Source organism: Gorilla gorilla, chromosome 1 (genome assembly GCF_029281585.2).
Source record: "Gorilla gorilla gorilla isolate KB3781 chromosome 1, NHGRI_mGorGor1-v2.1_pri, whole genome shotgun sequence".
NCBI lineage: Eukaryota > Metazoa > Chordata > Mammalia > Primates > Hominidae > Gorilla > Gorilla gorilla.
In genome coordinates this window covers 23,045,891-23,070,878 of record NC_073224.2, presented here as the reverse complement: position 1 = coordinate 23,070,878, position 24,988 = coordinate 23,045,891, and the positions used below count along the sequence as shown (strand labels likewise).

The 24,988-nt window shown below is 43.4% G+C and overlaps 1 protein-coding gene across 2 annotated transcripts in view; it reads right to left on the bottom strand.

Moving 5' to 3' along the window:
• Nucleotides 1-14,436: 14,436 nt before the first annotated feature.
• Nucleotides 14,437-24,988, bottom strand: part of SLC35F3 (solute carrier family 35 member F3) — a 413,829-nt gene continuing 403,277 nt past the window's right edge. For both annotated transcript variants that reach the window (XM_055372857.2, XM_004028611.5), the window contains 4 exons: nucleotides 22,434-22,559; nucleotides 20,002-20,194; nucleotides 18,757-18,846; nucleotides 14,437-15,939 (listed from right to left, as the gene is read on the bottom strand). In XM_055372857.2, the coding sequence (XP_055228832.1) occupies nucleotides 15,704-15,939; nucleotides 18,757-18,846; nucleotides 20,002-20,194; nucleotides 22,434-22,559 (645 nt within the window). In that variant the 3' untranslated portion in view covers nucleotides 14,437-15,703. The remainder of the gene's footprint in view (nucleotides 15,940-18,756; nucleotides 18,847-20,001; nucleotides 20,195-22,433; nucleotides 22,560-24,988) is intronic.

Genomic DNA, 24,988 nt, shown 5'->3' with positions numbered 1-24,988 from the left:
ATGTTCTATGTATCATTGAAGATGATGTATTGAAGTCTACTACTATTATTGTAGTATTCTTGTATGTATATTTATTTCTTCAATTCAATGAATATTTGTTTCAAACGTTTTTGGGGACATATTGTTTGGTGTATATATCTTTATAATTGTTATACTTTCTTGATGAATTAACCTTTCTATCAATATATATTGTCCTTCTTTGTCTCTTCTAACTTTTTTTTACTTAAAAGACTATTTTGTCTGATAGTATAGCCACCCTAGCTTTCTTTTGACTACTCTTTGTATGGAATATTTTTTTCCCATTTTTTTAACTTTCAATCTATTTGTGTTTGGCGATCTAAAGTGAGTCTCTTGTAGACAGATAGATGGATCACAGGTTTTTTTAAATAAAAAAATTCATTCTGTGAATTTGCCTCTTTTTTCTTTTTTGGAGAGCTTAATCCGTTTACATTTAAAGTAATTACTGGTTAGGAAGTACTTGTTTCTGGCTGGGTGTGGTGGCTCATGCCTGTAATCCCAGCACTTTGAGAGGCCAAGGTGGGCGGATCACTTGAGCTCAGGAGTTCGAGACCAGACTGAGCAATATGGCAAAACTCCATCTCTACCAAAAATTACAAAAATTAGCCTGGCACTGGTGGCAGGTGCCTGTAGTCCCAGCTACTTGGGAGGCTAAGGCACAAGAATCACTTGAACCTGGGAGGTGGAGGTTGCAGTGAGCAGAGATAGTGCCACTGCACTTCAGCCTGGGTGACAGAGACTCTGTCTCAAAAAAAAAAAAAAAAAAAAAAAAGGAAAAAAAAGAGGAAGCACTTGTTTCTGCCATTTTGTTGTTTTCTCTATGTCCTCCACCGTTTTGTTTGCTGTTTTATTTCTTTCAGCACTGAATTCTATTTTATTGAGTTGATTTTTTTATAGTAAACCATTTTTATTCCCTTATTTTCTTTTGTACATATTCTATATTTTCTTTGTGTTTACCATGGATATTACATTTAACATCATAAATTTATAAAAATATATTTTGAATTGATATCAACTTAACTTCAGATAGCATACTCAAACTCTCATTCGTATAATTCCACCTTCCCCCTCTTTCTTACTTTTTTCTTTTTTTCCTTTTCTTCCATAACCAATAGACCACCAGGGTATCCTCCTCTATATTTTATTTTATTTTTTTGGTCTCAACTTGTATCTTTACACATTGTGTGTCCAATAGCATAAATTTATAATTTTTATGTATTTGTCTTTCAAATCATGTAGAAAATAGAAAGTGAAGTTACAAGCCAAAAATACGATGTTTGCTTTTATATTTGCCTATGTATTTATCCTTATCAGAGATCTTTATTTCTTCATATGCCTTCAAGTTATTGTCTAGCATGTTTCCATTTCAACCTGAAGAACTCCATTTAGCATTTCTCACAGGGCAGGTGTACAGGTAACAAACTATCTCAGCATTTGTTTAGCTAGGAATGTCTTAATTTCTCCCTCATTTTAAGGGAGGAATTTTTGATTTTTGTCATCCCACTGTCTTCTAGCCTCCACTGTTTCTGATGAGAAATCAGCTGTTATGTTATTGAGAATTCTTTGTATGTGACATGTCATTTCTCTCTTGTCTCTTTCAAGATTCTCTTTATCATTTGCTCTTGACAGCTGATTATAATGTTTGTCAGTGCAGGTCTCTTTAAGTTTATTGTACTTGAAGTTCATTAACTGCTTTGGATTTTAGATTCTTGTCTTCAAATTTGGGGAGTTTTCAGTCATAATTTCTTTAAAGAATATTTATACCTGCTGCTATCTCTTTTTCTTTTGATTCCCACTATGTGTATTTTTGTCTACTTGATGGCATCCCACAGGTCCCTTAGACTATGTTAATTTTTCTTTAATCTTTTTTCTTTCTGCTCCTCAAACTTGACAATTCAATTGTCCTATCTTCATGTTTGCTGATGCCTCTGCTTAAATCTGCTGCCGAACTCCTCTAGTAAAATTTTCTTTTTAGTGATTATACTTTTCAGCTTCAGAATTTCAGTTCTTTCCTCTTTATAATTTACATCTTTTTATTGATATTCACATTTTGTTCATACACAGTGTTACTGACTTAGTTTTCTGTGTTTTCCTTTAGCTTATTGAGCATCCTTAACACAGTTGTTCTGAAGTTTTTATTTAGTAAGTAGGCTGTTCGGAGTTTCTTGAGGACAGTTTTTGTTGATTTATTTTGTTTCTTTTGAATTGGTCATACCTTTCTTGTTCTTGTGATTTTTTTTTTCAAAAAGTGGACATTTGTGTATCATAATGTATAACTCCAGAAATCAGACTGTCTCCCTTCCCCAGCGTTTTCTGTGTTTTTCCTCTGTTTGTTTTTGATTGTTGAAAGCTGTAGTAGTCTATTTATCTAGTGACTTTCCCAGAATCCTATTGCAAACACTATATTCCTTGTCATGTGTGGTCACTGAAGTCTCTGTTCCTTAGCTTGTGTTCAACTAGTTTTTGACAGAGATTTTTTTGGATCCATTAAAAAAAATTTTGACAGCTAAACACAAAAACAACAAATAAAACAAACATTCAAAAAGCAAGAGAGAGAACAATACCTCTTATAGTCTTCGCAGATTGGATCTGTGCCAGTGCCCTCCTTCAACATTTAGCTAAGCTTGCACTGAGCTCAGAGCTCAGCCCTAGGTTGAAGTTTAGGGCCTCAGTGAGAAGACCCAATGTTAAAGTATAGGGCTTTTATGAGCATGTGTTCTGTTGTAGGCTTGCACATGGCTTTCTAAATTCCCTAGTATACATGGCTGCTTTTGAATATTCTACATTCCCAACAAAACTCAGCCCAGCTTTTGCTTTAGGCAATGTGATATAGGTTTACTCTCTAATCTTTTGTGCCATACAGTCAGATGTATGTTTCAACTATAATTTTTTGTCCCAGGTTGTTAGTTCATTCTTCAGTGTTTTTGGTAATGCTCATCACTCTTTTAGCCTGAGTTCTGAGTTAAGCAAAACAGAGATGAGTGCCTTCCACCATTCCTTTACATAGTCCCCAGGCAAGTTAAAACGGATATATACAATAATTAGTGAATAAGGTCTACTCTGCTCTCTCTAGAGTCAGGGACCAGGGTTTCTCTGCAGGAACAAAGGATGCTGCTCCTTTAAGTACTGCTATGCTGGGGAGGGCATTGGAAAAGGGTAAGTAAAATTATCATAGAACTTTCCTGCCATTTTGAAATGCCTTTTTCTTTATTCAGTGCTCACTTGGTTGCTGAAAACTTTTGACTGTTTTCCAGAGTTCTGACAAAGTTGGTGTCAACAGTTCCTTCTTGTTTTTCTACGTTTCTTTTGAGGAATGAAATGCCTAATTCACCATTTTGCAGATGGCAGTCTAGTGCGTGCTTCTTGAAAGCTGTATTCTGTGATTTTTAAACTTTCACCTCTAGCATTATGCTTAACACAAGAAAAGGGCTAAATAAACATTGAATAAACATGTCAATCTTGGTGAGCATCTTGGCTTACAGCAGTGGATGGGTGAGTGTCCAAGGCCTTTATTCTGCTGTCTGAGAACCCCAAAGCTCTGGAAGGACCTGACCTTTCTGAGTGGTGAAGAATGCTGGGGGCTGGGGTGCAGACCAAATGGTGCAAGTAGGGGTGGGGGTGCAGGCAGGATGGCTGAGCAGAAGAGCCACAAATGCTCAAAGCCAGAAAGTTGAGTATAGACATGGTATGTTGTATTCTATTTGTGATTATTCATTTTTAAATGGTTCATGATAACGTGTGAATGTAGGTAAACCAGTCAGCCATAATCTACATCCAGACTTCAGGATGGCTTAAGCAGCACTGCAAGTGATAGAAGTAGCTTTCGTGGAACAATCCAATTTTCATTCTTTGCATGAATAAGGTATACAATTGCCAAGCCCAACAGTCTACACACGGGGTCAACAAACCTTGTCCCATGGGCCAACTGTGGCCTACTAGAAGTTTTTAATAAATAAGTTTAATTGGAACTAGCCACTCTCCTCCATTTATGTAGTTGTCTTTGGTGACTTTTGCACTACAACAGCAGAGCTGAATAATTGTGACAGAAACCGCATGGTTTGCAAAGCCTAAAATATTTACTCTCCAGTCCTTTACAGAAAAAAATTTGTGACTCCTCCTCTATAACATGATACTTCTAGGACAGTTGGCGGGACATAAATAGCATCCTTGCCTCACCCTTTTCTTCTATTGAGTTTTAGAAACTATTTCTCCATTGCTATCTTGCTTTTTATGTTGCTATTGGGCTAGCAAATGCCAACCTGATTTTTTTCTTTTTTTTTTTTTAACTTTTTAAGTGGCTTGATCTTTGATGGAGTCTGAGAGAAAATTTTTCCCATTTCTTAAAATCTAATGGTTTTACTAGGAGTATATTTTGGGTTTGACCATTCTGGTTCAGTTTTCTCAGTCATATTTTCAATCTTTCCTATATATTTTCTATATAGACTCAGGCCTTCTTTTTTTCACACATTTTTTGGGATTACTAATTTAAATACGATGCTCCATTGCTTTGTTTTCCTTGTAGGGGACTTCAAAGTTTTATCTGTTGAAAATGTTGGATTTTCTTTGCTAAAGTTAAACAGCTAAAGACTTTTTTTCTTTTTGCTCCTTTTTATCTATTTATTTTAATTCTCTTGATTTTTCTCATTCTTCTACTTAAATTTCTATAATTTCAGTCAAATCAGTTATCCCTAGGTACTTTACAAAGTCCACATTTCTGAGATGATCTTGTTTTTCCTTCAATTTATTTCCTGAGTTTGGTGAACTCTTATACACATTGCTCCACTTTTTTGTCTGTTTCACTTTTGAATTTTAAATTTCCAATTTAAAGTGTTCTCTGTTTTATACTTGCAAATGCTTAATGTTCAAGAAAATTTATTTCATGTGGTGGATCAAGAACCAGGGGAGGAAAATTAGAGTTACTCAGGGCAGGAGTGGTTGAAGTTGCCTTGGTCTAGGATGGCTAATAAAGATTTTGCCAAGACTCAACATTGAATCCAATGCAGAGGGCTTTTAGCTCTCAATAGACTTGCCCTAAAGGCTTGCGCACAGACAGTTTAAGAGTCAGAGCTTGGGTTGTGCAGGGAATTTTTTTTTTTTTTTTTTTTTTGATAGAGCTTTGGTGTCTTTATTGGGGAAATAATTGAATCGACTCAGAGACATTGAAGGAAATTTAACAACAAAGGCCTTTCCCAGAATCTGAGTTTTGGGTTACATCAGGGGCCAAGAAATATCCCTCTATTTCACGAAGGACTTTTTTTTTTTTTTTTTTCTTCAAGATAGAGTCTCACTCTGTCACCCAGGCTGGAGTGCAGTGGTACAATCTCAGGTTACTGCAACTTCCACCTCCTGGACTCCAGTGATCCTCCCATCTTAGCCTTTTGAATAGCTAGGACCACAGGGGCATACCACCACACCCACCTAATTTTTGTATTTTTTGTAGAGACGGGGTTTCACAATGTTGCCCAGGCTGGTCTCAAACTCCTGGGCTCAAGTGATACACCCGCCTTGGCCTCCCAAAGTGCTAGGATTACAGGCGTGAGCCACCGTGCCCATCCAGGAAGGACCATTTTATATTCAGTCTTTCCTGGGCCCCTAGTGCAAACTCAAACACCAAACAGGCCCCTTGCAATATTCAACATAGACAACAGGTGTGACAAGGATTTCCATAGAAAATGGGGAAACTGAACCCATGTGCTGGTTTCCGGAAGTCTGAGGATACAGAGCTCACATTAAATAGGACCATCTCTATTCTTGGCCTGGTTTCTGGAAATCTGAGGATACAGAGTTCACATTAAAAAGGACCATCTCTATTCTTGGCCGTTTGATAACACTTTCATGAATCTTAGTATTTTGGGGCAAAATACTAGGATCATTTTGGATGTGATAGGTAACCTGAATCATGATTTGAGAGGATCCTGGGAGGATTCTATGATGATTGATCATGGGCCATGGCTGATACCTAAGAAGCTCACTTTTCACTGTCAGGGAGAGTTGACAGGACTACAACTCTGTTACAAATTATGTTTAATTATTTTGAAAGTTTAAAAAAGTCAATAAACATTTATATTTTACTGTTTGTATGGGATTCTGCTGTGTGCCTAGGGAAATAGAATAAGAAGCACAAAGCAAGATTTTCTTTTCCTTTCAAGGATATTTACATCTAGAAGGGGAGGTAAGTCTTCACTCTAGTGTAAGGCAGAAGAGACAGAGAAATTGTGGCAGTGGGGAGTGTCACCAAGTAGGAATATTAATTCTTGTGGGGAGAATGAGGAAGTTTCATTAAGGAGGAAACATGTATAGTAGATATTTCAGGACATGTAGGGTTTGGTTAGGCAGAAAGAGAGGGAAGGGGAGGAAGGATCCCATGTGGAATGAACCATGTTACCAGGACAAGAGAGGATAGGATATATTAGAGAAATAGTGAACAGTCCTATGTGGTTGGAGGGCAGGAGACAGTGGTTGTTGCAGTGACACATGAGTTGGAAAGGTCACCAACTGCCAAATTATGGAGGGCCTTGAGTCCAGGGTAGGGAATGAAGGTTTATTTAATAAAGTACAGGAAGCTACTCAAGATCTTTGCATAAGAAAGTGAAGCAATCCCAGCTCAACAGGGTGTAGAGAATGATCAGGAGACTGACTATGCCCTAGGTGGTGTGTCCTGGGGTATAAAGTAGGGTGGTGGTAGAGGAGAGGCTTCTAGAGATGCTTTGCAGTTACAATGAAACTGCCTTGGAGTGTATGGCACAGTGATTGCTAGTGTAGGAGTGAGGAAGAAGTTAAAGACCAGTATTAAGATTTTATGCTTGGGAAAATAAGATAATCATGATGCCAATTCACATCAATAGGTTAAGAAGGAGGAATAGGTTTTTGAGTGAGATAATTGTGTGTTTAGTTTTGGACATGTTAAGATGGAGGGGTTGCTAGGATACATTGGGAGGAATGTCTGGAAGATAGTGAAAAACTCAGATTTGAAGTTTGGCAGAGAAGATTTGAAAGTGATTTTCAAAGAGGTAAAAATTAAAGACACAAAACTGCATGAAAATGAGGGTGAATGGGGCCTTGGATGGAAAGGGATGGACACCCCCAGGTGATGGGAGTAGACAAAGGAGAGACTGGGAGAGGGGGAAACAGGGAGAGTGGGAGAGATATTGTAGAATGAGAACCAGAGAAATACAGCCACAACCATGGCTGACACGCTCTTGCTCAAGCTTGGCAGCCCTGCCGTGATGATGATGCTGGTGATGATGATGTAAATGCTATCACTGATTGAGCAACTACTTACGTCTAGGGATTGTGCTAAGCTCCTATATGTATTACTTTGTTTTACTTTGACAACCTTGTAAGGCAGAGTTGATTATTAGCCTCATATTACAGGTGAGAAAACTGAGACTCAGAGATGTCAAGTGACTTGACGAAGGAGATAAAACTATAGATGGTAGAGCTGGGCTTTGAATCCAGTTCTATCTGCTTGCAAATTTCATTTTATTAACCATTGCACTGTTCTGTCATACCACTGCACCTGAATCTGGAGAGATTTCTATTTTTAAGAATTTGAAAACAAAGATCATCAACTAAGGAAAAGAGACTAACTTCTAGAAACACATAGATGATAAAGTGGGCATCAGTGTGTGCTGAATTCATCCAGGTGTGAGATCAAATGATATATTTTTGGTGTGAAAATTCATTCTAAATGAAAAGACTATGCACTGTTCTCTTTCTCTTTCTTTCTCAGAGTTTTACTCTGTTGCCAGGCTAGAGTGCAGTGGCACAATCTTAGCTCACTGCAGCCTCAATCTCCTGGACCTTCCTTGGCCTCCCAAAGTGTTGGGATTACAGGCATGAGCCATGTGCCTGGCCAAACCTCCATTTCTGATTGTTCAGGGAGTGAGGGTGGCTGAGTACATTATTTGTCGACCTAGGATTTAGAAATATGGACAAGTGTGCATGACCCACAGTGAACGCTGCAGAGGATGAGAGGTGAGTCATTGAGTCCATGGGGAGCTGACGGGACTTTGTCTGGCTGTGTGAAAGCACTTTCTGTCAGCTAAAAAGGAAATTAAATGCTATCAGAAAATTGAGATAAAATTTAGATAAAAGTAACCCATAGAACCTGTGATGTAATAATGGCCTTGGGAGAGTCAAATCTGGGGGGGGCAGTTAAATGTCCAAATGTACTTTGGACTTTAAAGTGGTGCTAGTGGTAAGATTTGAATTTTTTAAATTAAGCTTTGGAGAAAAACACCATGGTCAACCTAAGAGGTAACTCTTGGCTGGGCGCGGTGGCTCACGCCTGTAATCCCAGCACTTTGGGAGGACGAGGCGGGCGGATCATGAGGTCAGGAGACCAAGACCATCCTGGCTAATACGGTGAAACCCTGTCTCTACTAAAAATACAAAAAATTAGCCGGGTGTTGTGGCAGGCACCTGTAGTCCCAGCTACTCTGGAGGCTGAGGCAGGAGAATGGTGTGAACCCAGGAGGCAGAGCTTGCAGTGAGCCGAGATTGTGCCTCTGCACTCCAGCCTGGGCAACAGAGCGAGACTCCGTCTCAGGAAAAAAAAAAAAGAAAAAAGAGGAAGAGGTAACTCTTGCAACAGGGGAATGAAGAAAGTCGCCAGATTGCACCTTGATGATTATATGTCTATTTCTAAATGATATCATTTAAAAGAGGTAGTGATTATTATATGGTGATTAGTTTACAGGGATTATTTATTTAAACAAATAGCAATAGTCTAATTGGTGGGAAAGAGATACTAATCAAAAACAACACAGTAAATGTGGCAAATGCACACACATAGGCACACATGGTATCTTTGAGGAAATTCAACATACGGGACAGGACCATACAGCAAGCTACCGACACTGCACACATAATTGCAAAATCCTAAAAAGGTGCTAGACTCTCAGCCTCCCCACAAGGAAGACATGCCGGAAATTCAATTTCTCACCGTGTGAATGAAAGCAGATAACAGAGGGAAAGCAGGAGCACTGGGGGAATAGCTATATCTAGTTGGTGTGATAGGGTTTACAGTTCCCATCAATGAAGATGCCAAAAGAGAGTGGTCTGAGGACAAAATAAAATTAGTTTAAAAAGTTATACTCTAATCCTTGATAAACAGGTATAAATTAAAAAAAAGAGCACCACTGTGATGCACGGATAGGTTTTCTTTTATTTATTTATTTATTGAGATGGGGTTTCACCATGCTGCCCAGGCTGGTCTTGAACTCTTGAGCTCAAGTGATCCACCCACCTCTGCCTCCCAAATTGTTGGGATTACAGGCGTGAGCCACTGCATCCAGCTGGGTTTCTTTTTTTATTTTACTTTTTTTTTTTGAGACAGGGTCTCACTCTGTCACCCAGACTGGAGTGCAGTGGCATGATCTTGGCTCACTGCAACCTCTGCCTCCCGAGTTCAAGCGATTCTCCTGTCTCAGCCTCCTGAGTAGCTGGGATTACAGGCACCCACCATCATACCTGGCTAATTTTTGTATTTTTAGTAAAGACGGAGTTTCACCACATTGGCCGGGCTGGTCTCGAACTCCTAGCCTCAAATGATCCACCTGCCTCGGCCTCCCAAAGTTCTGGGATTATAGGTGTGAGCCACTGCGCCCGACCGGGTTTCTTTTTTTAATCCCCATATGGTCCCACTCTTGCTGTGTGGAGACTGGCCTGGAAGCTTAAACAAACCCTCAGGGTTCAAACACTTCCCAGTCTGAGCAGCAGTGATGTGAGCCACCTCCTCGTCTTGCTTCTCTGGCTCGCCACTGCAAAGCTGCACGTTGAGGATGGGAGACGTGCAGGGAGGAGGAGTATGGGTCCCTGAGTCATGTCTCAGCCAGTGTTCTCTGGTGCGGCCTTCCATCCCCATTCCCACTTCCGTGGGCGGGTAGGAAGAGGGTCTTAGAAACAGCGATTCCAGTGGCTGTCTCTCCCTAGCCTCTGAGATCCCCCTATGACATGCATACCACAAATTCTGAACAAATTAAAAGGCTTAGGTGGCCAAATGCTCTTCTATTCCCAATAAGAAATAAACTCCAGGGATTCCTGGAATTTCCTTCTGGAGGTTTGTAATTTCCTCTAATGTTTTTCTTCTGGCAAGAGCCTCTCCTTAGTGTCTTTTCTGTGGGGATAGAAGAGCAGGTGTAGAGCTAAGCAGGTGTGTACACTTAGCTTCCCACGGGCATTCCCTGCCCTTACCTCTCTCCCAGAGAGCGTGCCTGAGAGCCCCCTCAAGGCCTTCTCAGAGGGATCGCCCCCCTGTCATATCCTCACAGGCTACTGCTACGCCTCCTGCAGTTACAATGACAACTACTAGATTGTGTGTTTATAGGTATTTCTCAATATTCTACAGGAAGCATGTACCTTTTTCAGTAAGAGACAGAAAAAAAGGCTTGAGCTAAAACTTTTAACACATTAAGTTGTCTTTACATTAAATCTCATTTCCTATAACTCTAGTAACTCCAAAGTTTTTGATAATTTGGAGGAAATTTACCAGCTGGTTTACCACTATTTTAACTTAAGAAAAAGATGTTCTCAAGAATTTGGCAATGCTGGGTGCACAAAAATATATGGAAGAGACAATATTATTTTTTTAAAAATTATTTTAAAATATTTTAAGAGCACTGAGGAGCTTTTAAGCTCTCCTTATGTATATATCATTGATGCATTTCTTATAAGCTATTCTTACCCATTCTTTAAAGCAGTTTGACCTAGGAGTCCTGCTAGACCATAATAAGCCCAGTTTCAAGAAGTGTACCAGAAAGTTAAAACACACAAACAAACCTCAAATAAACAAATGCTCAGCTTTTCTTTGAACATCCCAGTTCTCTCACATATATTGTTCAGAGTTCATGGACTCAATCGACAGAAATGGTGTCCTGCTGTCTTCGACAAAAGAGAATTGATTGGAAGGCCTGTTGGGACTTCGTGAGTCCAAAGGATCTGTTTGCAAAAGGGCAGGAACCATGGACCTTTATGGTGGGAAGAGGCCACAGGCCCCGCAGGGCCCTCAGGAGCTGGCCAGTCAGCACCACCTTCTCGGCTGTTCTTTGGGGTCTGGCATCTTGCTTCAGAGCCAAGTCCAGTTCACACCCTCCTCGCCTGTCCTGTGCTGTGGGAGGATCCGAAATGGAGATTCTGTTCCCTTCAGCTTCCACAGCAAGAGCAAGGTGCTATTTCAAAGAGGGATCAGGCGCTGGGCAGTCAAGAACACAAACAACCCAACAAATGTCCTCTCTGCTTATGAGATTTCCATAAAGAAATTTTAAATCATTTTGCGGAGGGTGGGCTCGGTGGCTCACACCTGTGATCCCAGAGCTTTGGGAGGCCAAGGAGGAAGATCACTTGAGTGCAGGAGTTTGAGACCAGCCTGGGCGACATAGCAAGACCTTGTCTCTAAAAAAATAAAAAAATTAGCCAGGTGTGGTGGCGCATGCCTATGCTTCCAGCTACTTGGGAGGCTGAGGCAGGCAGATTACCTGAGCCCAGGAGGTTGAGGCTGCAGCAAGCCGAGATAGTGCCACTGCACTCCAGCCTGGGCGACAGTGAGACCCTATCTCTTAAAAAAAAAAAAATCAGCTTGTGGGGCAACCATTTATTAATTAAACTGCTTTACTGAGCTATAATTCACACATCATAAAATTCACTCATCTAATTATGCAGTGTATTGAGTTTTAGTATATTCACAGAATGGTGCAACCACCACCACATTCTAATTTTAGGACAAACCATTTGTTTTCAAAATTGAAGATAAAGAATTCCATGTTATGCAACCTTGGCTAGATTTAGAAACACATCTGTTCTATGGGGTAGTAAGTCTCTGGCCATGAATTCCTCCTGCCTAACTCTCTTTATCCTTGAAGGCTCAAGAGGAGCAGGAGCTCAGGGTCTGTACGGCAGGTGTGGGTTCTTAGGGACGGCTCTGACTTGGTGTGGCAAGGCGGCCAGCAGGTCACTTCATGCCCTCTGGCTCCAAACGATCACATTCTGAAAGAAAGGAGAGAGCAGAGACTTCCCAGAGCTTTTTGCCTCTTTCATCATCAGCAGACGGAAGTCCTGGTCTCCTCTCTTGTACCCTCCGTCTAGGCTTCACTTTTCCTCTTTAAAGGAGCCCAAAGAGAAACATTCTTTAATTGCTACCCAGACCCGCCTCTAGAGGGCAGACAATTCCCCAGCTGAGCGGGGACATAGACTGCATCTCAGAGCCGCCCCGCTGTTCCATCCGCAGGAACTCTTTTCTAGGATTTTCTGCTTTTGGGTCCCTCCTAGGTTTGCCGCAGCGCATCCCCGTACTGGCAACCTTCTGGCGCGGTGGGGAGTGGAGGTGTTGTGGTTGTGGCTGTTTTTCTTTCTGGAAAGAAATCTCTCAACCTACCCCTCCCCCAACCCCAACTCAGGTTTAGAATGTATCGAAAGGACCGCAAGAGAGTTCTAACCATTTTATTTCATACACGTTACTCTTCATGGTCCCTTTAAAAATTTGGATAAAATGCGCGTGCCATAAAATTTACCATTTAAACTATTTTTAAGCGTACAGTTCTGTGGCATTAAGTACGTTCACATTGTTCAACAATCGCTACCAGGTTTTTTTCATCTTTGCAAACTGAAACTATATGCCCACTAAACAATAACTCTCCATTTCCCCTCTCCCCAGCCACTGGCAACCAGCATTCTACTTCTGTCTCTATGAGTTTGACTACTCCAGGAACCTCATATAAGTGGAATCAGACAGCATTTGTCTTTTTGTGACTGGCTTATCTCACCCAGCAGTGTCTTCAAGATTCAACATATTGTAGCATGTGTCAGAATTCTTTCCCTCTTCCGCCTCCATCCTCCATCCTCCTCCTCCTTCCTCTTCCTCTTTCCTCTTCCTCCTCCTCCTCCTCCTCTTCCTCTTCTTCTTCTTCTTCTTCTTCTTCTTCTTCTTCTTCTTCTTCTTCTTCTTCTTCTTCTTCTTCCTCTTCTTCTTTCTTCTTCCTCTTTTCCTCTTTTTTTTGAGACAGGGTCTTGCCTTGTTGCCCAGGCTGGAGTGCACTCGTGTGATCAAAGCTCATTGCAGACTAGAACGCTTGGGCTCAAAGGATCCTCTTGCCTCCCGAATAACCAGGGGTACAGGCATGCACCACCATGCGTAGCTAATTTTTGAATTTTTATTTTTGTAAAGAGAGGGACTCACTATGTTGCTCATGCTTGTCTGGAACTTTTGGCTTCAAGGGACCCTCCTGCCTCCACCTCCCAAAGTGCTGGGATTATGGGTGTGAGCCACTACACCTGGCTCAGATTTTCTTTCTTTTTAAAGTGGAATAATATTCCACTGTATGGCCATGCCACATTTTTTTCATCCATTCATCTGTCAGTGGGCACTTGGGTCCCTTCCACCTTTTGGTTGTGAATCGTGTTGCCACGAATGTGGGTGCGCACATATCCCTTTGAGTCCATGGTCTCAACTCTTTTGGGTTTTCATGGTCATTTTTGCCCAATGGGAGAATAAGATAAATCTACCCTAAGGCAGGGCTTCCCCACTTTTTTGTGTCCTGGCTTGCAAAGGAAATATCTGTTTGTCTCCCTGGGATTTGGAGCCTCAACAGGGTAGTGGAGGTAACTAGCCCAGCATCCTGCTGCCCCAGCTGCCCCCTCCCAGACATGCCTGGACACATGGGGTAGGGGAGCTCTCTGCTCTGGATAACGAGATTCTCCAGGTTTAGAGCCCATGTGCCAAGTGGTACGTGTGGTGCATGGAGTGTAGACGCTCTAGGTGTGGGTGATGGGATGAGGTGTACTAAAAAGGCTCTTGTTTCCCCTTGGCTCACACCCCTTCCTAGAGTACTTGGCCCTCTGTAGCCCTAGAATGAGACCCACTGGCTCTCATAGCCCCTGGCATAGCAGCTGCTTGGAACAGCTGCATAACGTTACTGAAGTGGATCAATCAAATTATTCAAAAAGCCAGCATTAAGTTAGGATGCCCAAGGCAGGCAGGCGGCTGTGGGGGCTGAGCTGGAAGACTGGGTAGATTTATGGACTGGGGCTGCCGCTCTAGGTGGCACTTAGAGACCAGCGTAAACTGAGCTGTGGATCCCGTTCAGAAGAAAAAGTGAGAAGGAAGCCACAGGCAGGGCTGAGCGGAGGGCAGGTACCTTGAGGGAGAGGGAGAGGAACAGGGGAGAAGGAGGGGAGGGAGAGGCTGCCCCAGGACTTAGAGCTTCTGTGAGGCTTTGGGGATGCTTCTGCATTTCACTTTTGCAAAAGTCAATTCTATCGATATTACAGTCTCCTTCCCTTGAGACAGATGGGCTGGCTTACCCACCCTGAAGGTTCTTGGGGGCAAGTGCAGTTGAGGAAAAGCCAGAATGTGGTGAGGACTGCTTCAGGACTGGTGCAGTGGGAAAGTAACAGAATGGCCACGGAGACAGCACTGAACGCTTCTTTTTCAAATATTTTATTAATCTGTTTGGCCAAACAGGTAATGGAAACTGAGAATAATAATTTGCTAAAAAGTTCAGGTCATGAATGCCCCTTTCCCCCAGGAAACAGAAGACTCCATGGTTACAGAATGCACCATTGGGTATGACAACGTTTCAAAATAATGTTTCCATTTCATATGTAACAATGTAAACTTCAAAAATAGTAAACTCTAACCCCTGACCCTCTTTACAGATCTATCACAGATAGAATTTTCTGGCAGACCTAAATTGTGTAAGTAAACAGCCTGGTGCTTAAAAGTTTCATAAAAAGGTTTACAGATTTCAGTAAATAATTTTTCAGTCTTGGTCAGGAAGTAAAAGCAGCCAGCAATTCCCCTCCTGCACAATGTACCTTATATGGGTATTGTACACCGCGGGCCACGCTCTGTATACACTGGCCATCAGTTCTGTCATTTTTTTGTACACAGACATACACATATATAGAGAGTTTTATTTGTTTCTGAAGATTTTTACATCTAAATTATAAGACGGCGCCAGTGACGTATCACATCACCTCGCTTCACATAGGTAAAGACGAAAATTCTGTAGAAGGCACTGTGATTTCTCTTGCATGATCTTACACAGACACGTGAGAGCAGGCCAGCCGAGGCTTGGACTTATCTTGTCCTTCCTGGTACCTGGCACAGACCTGTCCTCTGACAGTTTTTGATGTTCATCATCCATTTCTGCCTTGCCTCTTCACATCCCAGACATCCTTCCCTCCCTCCTTCCATCCCTCCATCCATCCATCCAAATAAATTGACAGTTATCTTTTGGTTCATTGAAATTCCTTAAAATTAAGAGTACAGCTCTGGTATAAAACAAAATATGACCTACCATAGCTGAAAAATAATCACAGTGTACAATGTCAAGTTCAGTTGCTAAGATTCAAAACACTTGCTAAGATTCAAAACACTTGCCCTGATGGCTGGCTTGTCAAGAACGTCAGCCATCCAAAACGATCTACGCAGGGATCTTTTAAACCCACTTTACATTCGTTGGAAAAGCACTGAGAGGTTCTTCTTTTCTCTTTTGTATTGAATTGGTACCCTTAAGTGGAAGGTCTGATGTGGAAAAGTGCAAGCAAATTGGACATGCCAATAAATACCATAGAACTTACCGCAGATGACCAAAACTGTACAGGTATGTACACCTTACCCAACTGAGGTTCCTCCCGGCAGGAATAGACCTCCCAGTCATTACCACCGAGTTCTAGAGGAGTGGTGTTAGCGGGCGAAGGAAGGGCGGGCTCTTCTGTTCTTGCTCTGAGGTCCTGAGCTCAGGTCGGCAGCGCCCTCTGCAGGCTCCTCCTTCTTCCTCACTTTGAGTCGGGTGAGCAGCTTGATCAACCAGACATCCCACTCCTCTGGCAGGAGCAGGAGGAGAAAACCCAGGCCGATGATGATGATGGCGATGACCCGGACCCCATTGAAGATGATCTGACTGGTGTAGTGATCAATCACTGTGGGAGACAGAGCATGGAGGTTTCTCAGCTGCAGGGTTGGGGCATGTCCCTGGAGAGTGGGCAGGGCCTGGGGGCACCCTCCTCTGTCTGGCAGTGTTGTGGTCTTCCCTGGACCACAGGATTCTCCTCAGTATGATTTTGTTCCAGGTGGGCTGGGGTTACCTCTAGTAAATAACCCTTAACTTTATCAGACCTCTCTGGTATGAAGCCTTGCACTTGTATGTCACCTCCCAAAACTGACTTGGTAGTTCAAACATTGATTTATGTGATTAAAAAAAGTGAATGAAGGGCAGTTGAGGAGATGAGAGATAGATAGTACACACACACACACACACACACACACACACACACATTTGACCCTTGAACAACATGGGTTTGAACTGTATGGATCCACTTACATGTGGATTTTCTTCCACCTCTGCCACACCAAGACAGCAAGACCAACCCCTCCTCTTCCTTCTCCTCCTCAGCCTACTCAATGTGAAGATGACAGTGAAGATGAAGACCTTTATGTGGCCCACTTCCACTTAACAAGTAGCAAATATATTTTCTCTTTCTTACGATTTTCTTAATAACATTTCCTTTTCTTTAACTTTATTGTAAGAGTACAATACATAACACAAACAACACACACAACATATGTGAATCAACTGTTTTTCATCAGTAAGGCTTCTGGTCAACAGTACCCCATTAGTAGTTAAGTTTTTGGGGAACTGAAAGTTGTATGTGGATTTTCAACTATTCAGGGGTTGGTGCCCCCATTCTCTACATTGTTCAAGGGTCAACTGTATTTTTTTTTTTTTTTTGAGACAGGGTCTCACTCTGTCACACAAGCTGGAGTGCAGTGGTGCCATCAGGGCTCACTGCAACCTCCACCTCCCGGGCTCAAGTGATCCTCCCATCCAGCCTCCTGAGTAGCTGGGACTGTAGGTGCCACCACGCCTGGCTAATTTTTGTTATTATTATTATTATTATTATTATTTTGTAGAGATGGGGTTTTGTCATGTTGCTCAGGCTGGTCTAGAACTCCTAGGCTCAAGCGATCCTCCCACCTTGGCCTCCCAAAGTGCTGGGATTACAGGCGTCAGCTCCCGTGCCTGGCCTGTATTTTAATTTTTAATATTGGTAAAACACCCTGTTAATTCACTAGATAAGGAGAGCCAACCAGCCAGTCCCTTGAGCAGATGTCGGGGAGAACCCAAAAGCCAGGCAATGGCTCTGCCTTGACAAGTGAGATACGCGGCAGGGTCCCCGGCTTCTCTCTTCCAATCAAGAGTGGCCTGGGATTCCCTTTCTGGACTCATGATTAAACCTTTTATGTTGCAGGTAAGTAATGAAAAATGATTTTAATTAATCTCTCAAACACCTGGCCATATTATACGCTCAAAGTAAGTTTCTATATAAGACAACTGGAACATGCCTTCTGGAGACAGGAACATGGTGTGACTACAAACTAAAGATGCAAAGAATGTAGGGGGAGGATGGTGACAAGTGATTTTTCAGAAGCCTGCAGCATCTGGACCATTTTTCTTTTTTACCAGCTGTCCAGGAGCTCAGGTGCTTTCTGCATTTTGAAATGCTGTCTCATCGGTTATTTCATCTGGTTGTCACATCAACCGAAGTAGCAAGGGTAGGTATGACTTTTCATTTGCAGGGGAGGCAAGCTAAGGCTCAGAGAGCAGATGTGTTGGGACCACAGATCTCCAGGTGGGTTGTGGTGGTGCTGGGCCTGAGCCCTGTCTCCTGACACCTCCCCCAGGCCTGGTACACTGCCGCCGCTGTGAGGCAATCCTTCTGGGGGAGTCTGGGCCATGGTGGGGCAGAGAGGTCCAGCGCCTTTGGAATGGGAGTGGTGGGAAACCAAGTCATGAGGAAAGGCTTGGGAAATTGGGGTGCCTGCATGCATATTCACCACCACATTGATCAGGATAAGGGTTTCCATTCCTTTGGGGTGAGGGGGGCAATCTTTTAATGGCCTGGAAGTGGCAGGATTTGGGAGATGGCTTTGGAGGAAGCTGTGCCAGGGACAAAGGAGTGAGTGTTCTGGGGAGGACAGATTCACAGCCCTTTTCTGGCTGAGAGAAGGATGCCTAGGGAGGTCAGGTATGAGGCCAGGAGGTTCTGGGAAGAAAATCCAAAATTCCTATCCGTGCGAGCCAGGAAAAGGAAGGCAGTGAGGGGCAGGTGAAGACAAGCTTCTGAAAGAGCTGTCAACTGTGTGCCTTGGCAACGAGTCCCCAGGGGAAAACAAAGGGCAGTCCCGAGTTCCTGGGCAAAGCGCATTCTCTCCCTGTCTTCCCGGAGGTCAGGGAAAATGCCGTTCATGCTTCTTCAGCTTGTCAGCATGTTTCTACCTCATGCCTTGAGCAAATTTTCTCCCCCAGAAAGTTACCTGCAAAAGTGACATTTTTTTCTGCTACATCGTTTCCTACATTTGTTAATAATGCTGATGAGATTCATTCTGCTCCCCATACCAGTTAGAATCAAGATGCCTTTAGACTTTCTGTGTCTTGAAGTGGTATGTGAAAATCAGCCCATTATGGAGAAAATATTGCATGTATAACTAATAGCAACATTTCACCTAAATGCTTTTTTTTTTTTTGGCAGACAGTTAAACACGCATTCTATAGCAGGCAGAGCAATAATATATGTGAGTATGTATGTGAGAGTATGTGTGTGTGTGTGTATGCATGAGTGTGTGTATGTGAGTGTATGTGTGAGTGTGTATGTATGCATGAGTGTGTGTATGTGTGTGTGAGTAGGTGACTGAGTGTGTGTGCTTATGTGCAGATATAGAAAGCCGCATAGGTTTACCTGCATTCACAGGTACGCTGAGGACGATTCCAAGAGACATCAGAGTGGGATATGTAACGGCGATTCCAAAATTTAATACAATATTGAATGCTGAAATAAACAATGTAAACAACGAGTGTTATTCATGACTGCTGTGTACTTTACCTCCCTGCTGGCCTATCTGACCCAGGTTTTGCTGATGAGGCTGGAGTCATAGGAGTTACAATGACCCTCTGCTCTGATTCAGTGAACTCAGAGTTCCTCTGGGGGCTCCAGGACTTGGGACCAGGAGCAGACACTCTGAGTACTCAGCCCCTCTGTTCCCTGAGTTTTGAAGAAGGGAAATAAGTTTGGAAATGGTAACCACTGAGAAGATGACTGGGACGATCTTACCAATTTTGCTTTTCTCTGCTGCTGGCAATGCTTCTGGGATAACTGCATGAACAGGAGCTCTGGGAATTGTTTTTTGTTTTTTTTGTTTTGTTTTGTTTTGTTTTTTGAGGCACAGTCTTGCACTATCACCCAGGCTGGAGTGTGGTGCACAGTGGTGCAATCATAGCTCACTGCAGCCTCAATCCCTCTGCTCAAGTGATCCTCCCACTTCAGCCTCCTGAGTAGCTGGGACTGCAGGTGCACACCACTGCACCTGGCTAATTTTTAAATGTTTATGGAGATGAGGTCTCATCATGTTTCCCAGGCTGGTCTCAAACTCCTGGGCTCAAGCGATCCTCCCATCTTGGCCTCCCAAAGTGCTGGGATTACAGGCATGAGCCACTGTACCTGGCTGGGATATGTGTTTTTAGATGGAAACTGGGTAAGTCATGTCCTTGGTTGCATTCCTGCCTAGCTCTAGACTTATATCGAGTAATGGAGACAATGATGATGATGACATTAATAATAATGATGATCTATAGTATTTATTGGATATTGACACTTATCAGGCAATGTTCTAAGAGCTCTGCAGGTATTAATTTATCAGCTCCTTGCTGTACTGTGCTTAGTAGGTAACATGCAACACACTGGGGTATTAGTTCATTATTCAGAGCAGCAGTGACCACTGTGACTACTGCACTGATTCTGGCTCTGGAATTCAAATCCAATGTCATCATTTCAAAGACTACTTTGTGAAACAGAAAGATCTTAAAAACCAGTGAGAACTAAAGAATAGCAACGAGCACTGTTTTCTGCCTTCAGGGAACATGTTTCCTGAGGGTCCTCTGTGGGTGGTTGCTTTCTGGGAATTCTGGACAGGTGGTTACCACTTACTCAATAAGAGAACTGAAAATCCACAAAGGTTTCCCCATGGAATGTCATCAAAAGAGCTCCAGTATTCCACTTTGGTAAAGTAGAGGATAATAGGAATGCAGGTGATGAAGAGGATGTTAAACACACCCAAGATGGACAAAAATAAGGCGGCTTCTCCAAACTTAGCACTGCCCAGGAGGAGCTTGAACAAAACCTGTAGGAGAAAGCAGAGGAGGATGGGGTGAAGGCTCACCTCAGACCCCTACATGATGTAAGCAAAGCAGAGTTCACTCCACAACGCTGGGGTTGCACTACAGGATGGAAACCAGATTCCAGGTGAATTCCATGGGGCTTGGCCTGTGTTCATTTGCTCACATATTCAAATCCCAGGAACATGGCAGTGGAGGGTTGCTCTTTAGCTATACAGAAAGCTTCTTTGGGAGTCATGGGTTTTCATACTAGGTTTGATTTGTCTGTGTTGTGTTCCTGACACTACATCACTCAAAACCATCTGCCATGATTACACATCCTCTCAGAGACCCCTGGAAGGGATCCTGGACCCTGTATGAGCAGGTTGAACACCACTGCTCCCATGATTACACATCCTCTCAGAGACCCCTAGAAGGGATCCTGGACCCTGTATAAGCAGGTTGAACACCACTGCTCCCGTGATTACACATCCTCTCAGAGACCCCTAGAAGGGATCCTGGACCCTGTATGAGCAGGTTGAACACCACGGCTCCCATGATTACGCATCCTCTCAGAGACCCCTAGAAGGGATCCTGGACCCTGTATGAGCAGGTTGAACACCACTGCTCCCAACAAACAGTGCTCTGGCTGCAAAGATACGTTCTGTAAATCAAGGGTGGAGGGATTTTGCTCATCTCTGCTCCATCCCACCATGTCCATTCCAGAAATGGCATGGGTTTTAGTGGAATGCACCAAACTTTTATTTTCTTGCACCTGTTCTTTTTTTGCACATCATTTCAGGGGCTTGGAAGGCCGGGAGGAGAGGGTGACTGTGATGGGAGTGGCCAGAAGCTGAACTGAGAGATGCACATGGCCCCAGGGCAGCTCCTGCGCTGAGTGAGCTGTGGTCTAATTTGAGTCTCTGCATTGTTGTCTCTCTTACTTTTCCTGCTTTCTCCTTGTTCAGCCATTTCCCAACTCATTCATGTATTTCCAGAAAAATGCAGGAAGTAGGAAGGCTTTCAGGAAGTAGTAAATGACTTTCAGCCTCTCACCTAGGAGTCCCCATGGACAAGTTGCAGGTGGTAGAGGAGTTGGAGACTGGAATCTGAATCAGAATATTGTGTTCATTTTGGATTGTGTTTCTCCCTGTTTTTTGCTCCTCACTAGTCCACAGCTATTTGAGTCTAGCAGAGTATATGTAGCCTTCTAATATTTCCTGCATTTGGACAGTTGCTAGAGTCTCAGAGTGGTGCTAGATTATCACATCTCCTCAGTGAGAGGTGCTCAGAGAAAGAAAATGACATGTGTGTCTTCCTCTGTGGGAGGTGAGGGCAGGGAGGTGATGAAGGATAAGGCTGAGTTATTTCATTTTCCCAAACCCAGAACACATGGTACTCACAGAGCTGGGAAAAAAAATGCCTTTTCTTATGACTCTCTACAGTACTTAATTATATCAGTCCTATTGTCTGGATCCACAAAGGGCTGATACGTCTCAAAACTAAAATCTCATTTCTCATTGAATCTTCTAGGTCAGTTCTCCAACTTGGAGTCCTGAAAATATTTGCATTCTCTGCTATGGATCTTAGGAGAAGCAGAGAGGAGGAGAAGGGAAGTGACTGGGGAGAGCAGCCAGGAGGCTTGATAAAGTAGGAGGTGAACAGAGAAAGGGACCTGAGTGTGGGAATAAAAATTTGTTTCCTCTAGACCTGAAGTTGGCAAGTGCTTTCCCATGGTTCCCAACATTTCATCAAAATACTTTATTATCCCCATATTACAGCCGTTGTACTTTTATTTATTTAGCCTTGAAATGCATATGGATTCATAGCGAGCAGTGGTGGCTGCAAAAACTGTGTGGGCAAAGATTTACATGACAAAGCTGCACCAGATATTCAAGTCTTCCCACCCCATAGGGTGGCAAATGATCTGAGCAAACACTGAGCTTGTTCGCTACCATCAATGATGTCAGGAATCTGACTGTGCGGAAGGGCACCACTCATTTTATCCCAGGTGCTGCAATGATGTGGCTACAGATAGGAAGGCCCAGAGAGCCAAAGCCAAGAGCAGTGGCACACCTCCCCCTTGCCCTTGACTGAAGTCTCTGTCTGCCTGTTGCACAGTTGACTCCAGCTATCTAGAGCTGCCTGTCCTGAAGCACAGGTATCATCAGAAGCTGTTGAAAAGTAAAGGACAAGCGATCTAAAGCTGGCTGTGCTGGCTGAGGAGAGCCCAGCCAGCTGAGAAAGTTCACTCCCTGGGCGTACCTTGTAGAGGGCAGACATCGATGCTGAGGCCACCACCAGTGCGATGCCGATGACGGAGTGGCTGTGGAAGCCATCAGCGTAGGTCATCATCACAATGCCAGCGATGGCGAGGATGGCAGCCACAATCTGGACAGATGGAAGAAAATGCTGGTCAGGGAAGTCGGGACGGAGTCAGAGGGAGTATGCAAGCGCCAAAGAGCTGGAAATGTGCATGGGGTTCAGCCACGTGAGGGGAAAGTGGTGTCTCCTTTTTGTTCCTCCTTGGGGGAGCAACAGGCAAAGTCTGACTCCTGTCTAAATTTTTGTTGCTGCTTAGAGAGGGCACTTAGCAAAGCTTGGCTTGACCAAAGAACTGAAACTGCTGGCAGCAAGGAATGGGTGGCATGGTGGTGGCCAGTCACTGCGATTCTTAGGGACCTGAGAAGAAGGTGGTCATAGTTGCAGTGGCAGGTTATTTGGTCATGACAAGCCTGGTAGATAATTCCTGGGAAGCCCCTGGAGATGACCTGAGTTCTTTCCCAGCCTTCTGAAAGTACCTCCTGTGACCTTGCTTTTATGTATTTCATATCTCAACAGGGAAGCCACCAGGAGGACAGCAGATCTTGTCCCCATTTTCTACCCCAGCAGTGGGGCCTGACAGAATGTCACCTGCCAATCAAGGCTACCAATAATGTCCTAACCTTGGAGGTGCAGTTCCTTTCCTTCGTGGCCACAGGCCCCTCCACCCTACCCACCAAGGCTCGCCTCAATACTGTTATTGTCCTGATACTGACTTCTCAGATGGGACGGAGGCTTCATGGAGATGTACACATTACCCTTGTGCAACGTGAAATTGCCAGAGTAAATAGGAGATAAACCATCTGGGACAATATTCCTCAAAGGACAAAATGCACCAGCACAGAGAATCAATACAAGGACCGATATGAAGTAGCCATGAAGCTGCAGAAATGTCACCAGGTGGGAAGTGGAGAGGGGGTTGCTGTCAGTAGAACAAATGTGTGCAGGAGAAGTTTCCACTCCTGGATTTACTGAGAATTTTATCCCTCTTATGAATCATTCAAAATCAACTTCAGCTGTCTAAAACAATATCAAATAGCTAAGGTTAACTGAGTGGTCGTAGGATATATGTTTCTATGTATTTTCTCCTTTTATCCTCACAGTAGATATTATCATTCACCTCATTTTGTAGACATGAAAACCTAGGCTCACAGAGGTTAAGTAACTTGCCCAAACCCACACAGCTGGTATGTGGAAGAGCACAGTCAGATTTCAGGTCTGCCTAATTGCAAAGTTGGTGCTTACATATATAAACAGGAACGCATGATTCACATAGGAAGTACTGCCAACCTACTGTTAGATTCAAATTGAGGTTGCCTTCGTAGTTAAAACAAAAGATGTTTAGGTTAGTGAAACATAATGTGGCTTAATCTCATGCAGTATGTCCGAGTTACGTACTTCTCTTAGGGTATACCTTATACGCTATGTTTCTATATAATGCTGTATCCACCCCTAATGCAGAGGCATTGAGAGAGCAGGTGGTTATCGTGTAAGAGAGCACTGCCTGGCCCAATCTGTCTGCGTGTTCTTTCTGGTATGGGAATTCACTTGTAGTCAGCCACACCGTTTTGCATCAGATGTATGCCTACATCTCATATTCAAATGCTACATGTACTGTGTAGAAGTGTTCATTAAGAGGAGGAAACAGAGATAGCAAGACCATAAGGGAATTTTTCCCCACAAGAAAATAAAAAAGGGAAAAGTGAGAAAGCAGGTGGGGAAAGGGTTGGTTTCTGCTCCAGAGGACACATGTAATGCAAGGGGGCTGCCAGGAACACGCCAAACCGGGCAGGCATCAGAGGACTCCCAATGAAAAGACAGGAGAAAGGAACGGAAAGAAGAAAATGGCCCAATTCCAGATGCTTGGTGCATCTCCCCTTTGGAGATACCTTTTTTTTTTTGTCTGTTTGTTTGTTTTGAGACGGATTCTTGCTCCGTTGCCCAGGTTGGAGTGCAATGGCACTACCTCGGCTTACTGCAACCTCTGCCTCCAGGGCTCAAGTGATTTTCCTGCCTCAGCCTCCTGAGTAGTTTGTGACTACAGGTGCCCGCCACCACACCTGGCTAAATTTTATATTTTTAGTAGAGACGGGGTTTCACCATGTTGGCCAGGCTGGTCTCAAACTCCTGACCTCAGGTGATCCACACACCTTGGCTTTCCAAAGTGTTGAGATTATAGGCCTGAGCCACTGTGCCCGGCCTGGAGCTACCTTTTATTGAGCTACCTTTTATTGAGCTACCTGGAGCTACCTTTCCAGGCTTACGGCTGAAGTTGGAGGAAATGAAGGACAGTGAGGGGTGATTTTTTCTGAAGACTTGCAGGGCACATTTCCAACCTCTTCCTCTGTTCTCTATTGATTAAATAATAAACAGCTAAAAGCTTCTGCCTGGGCTGCACTGTGCAGCTAAGCTGGGGGAAGGGACAAGGGGGTAGGAAATGAGAGCATGGTTGGCCATTGACCTTTTGGTCTGTTGAGGAGATAAACATCAGAGGAATC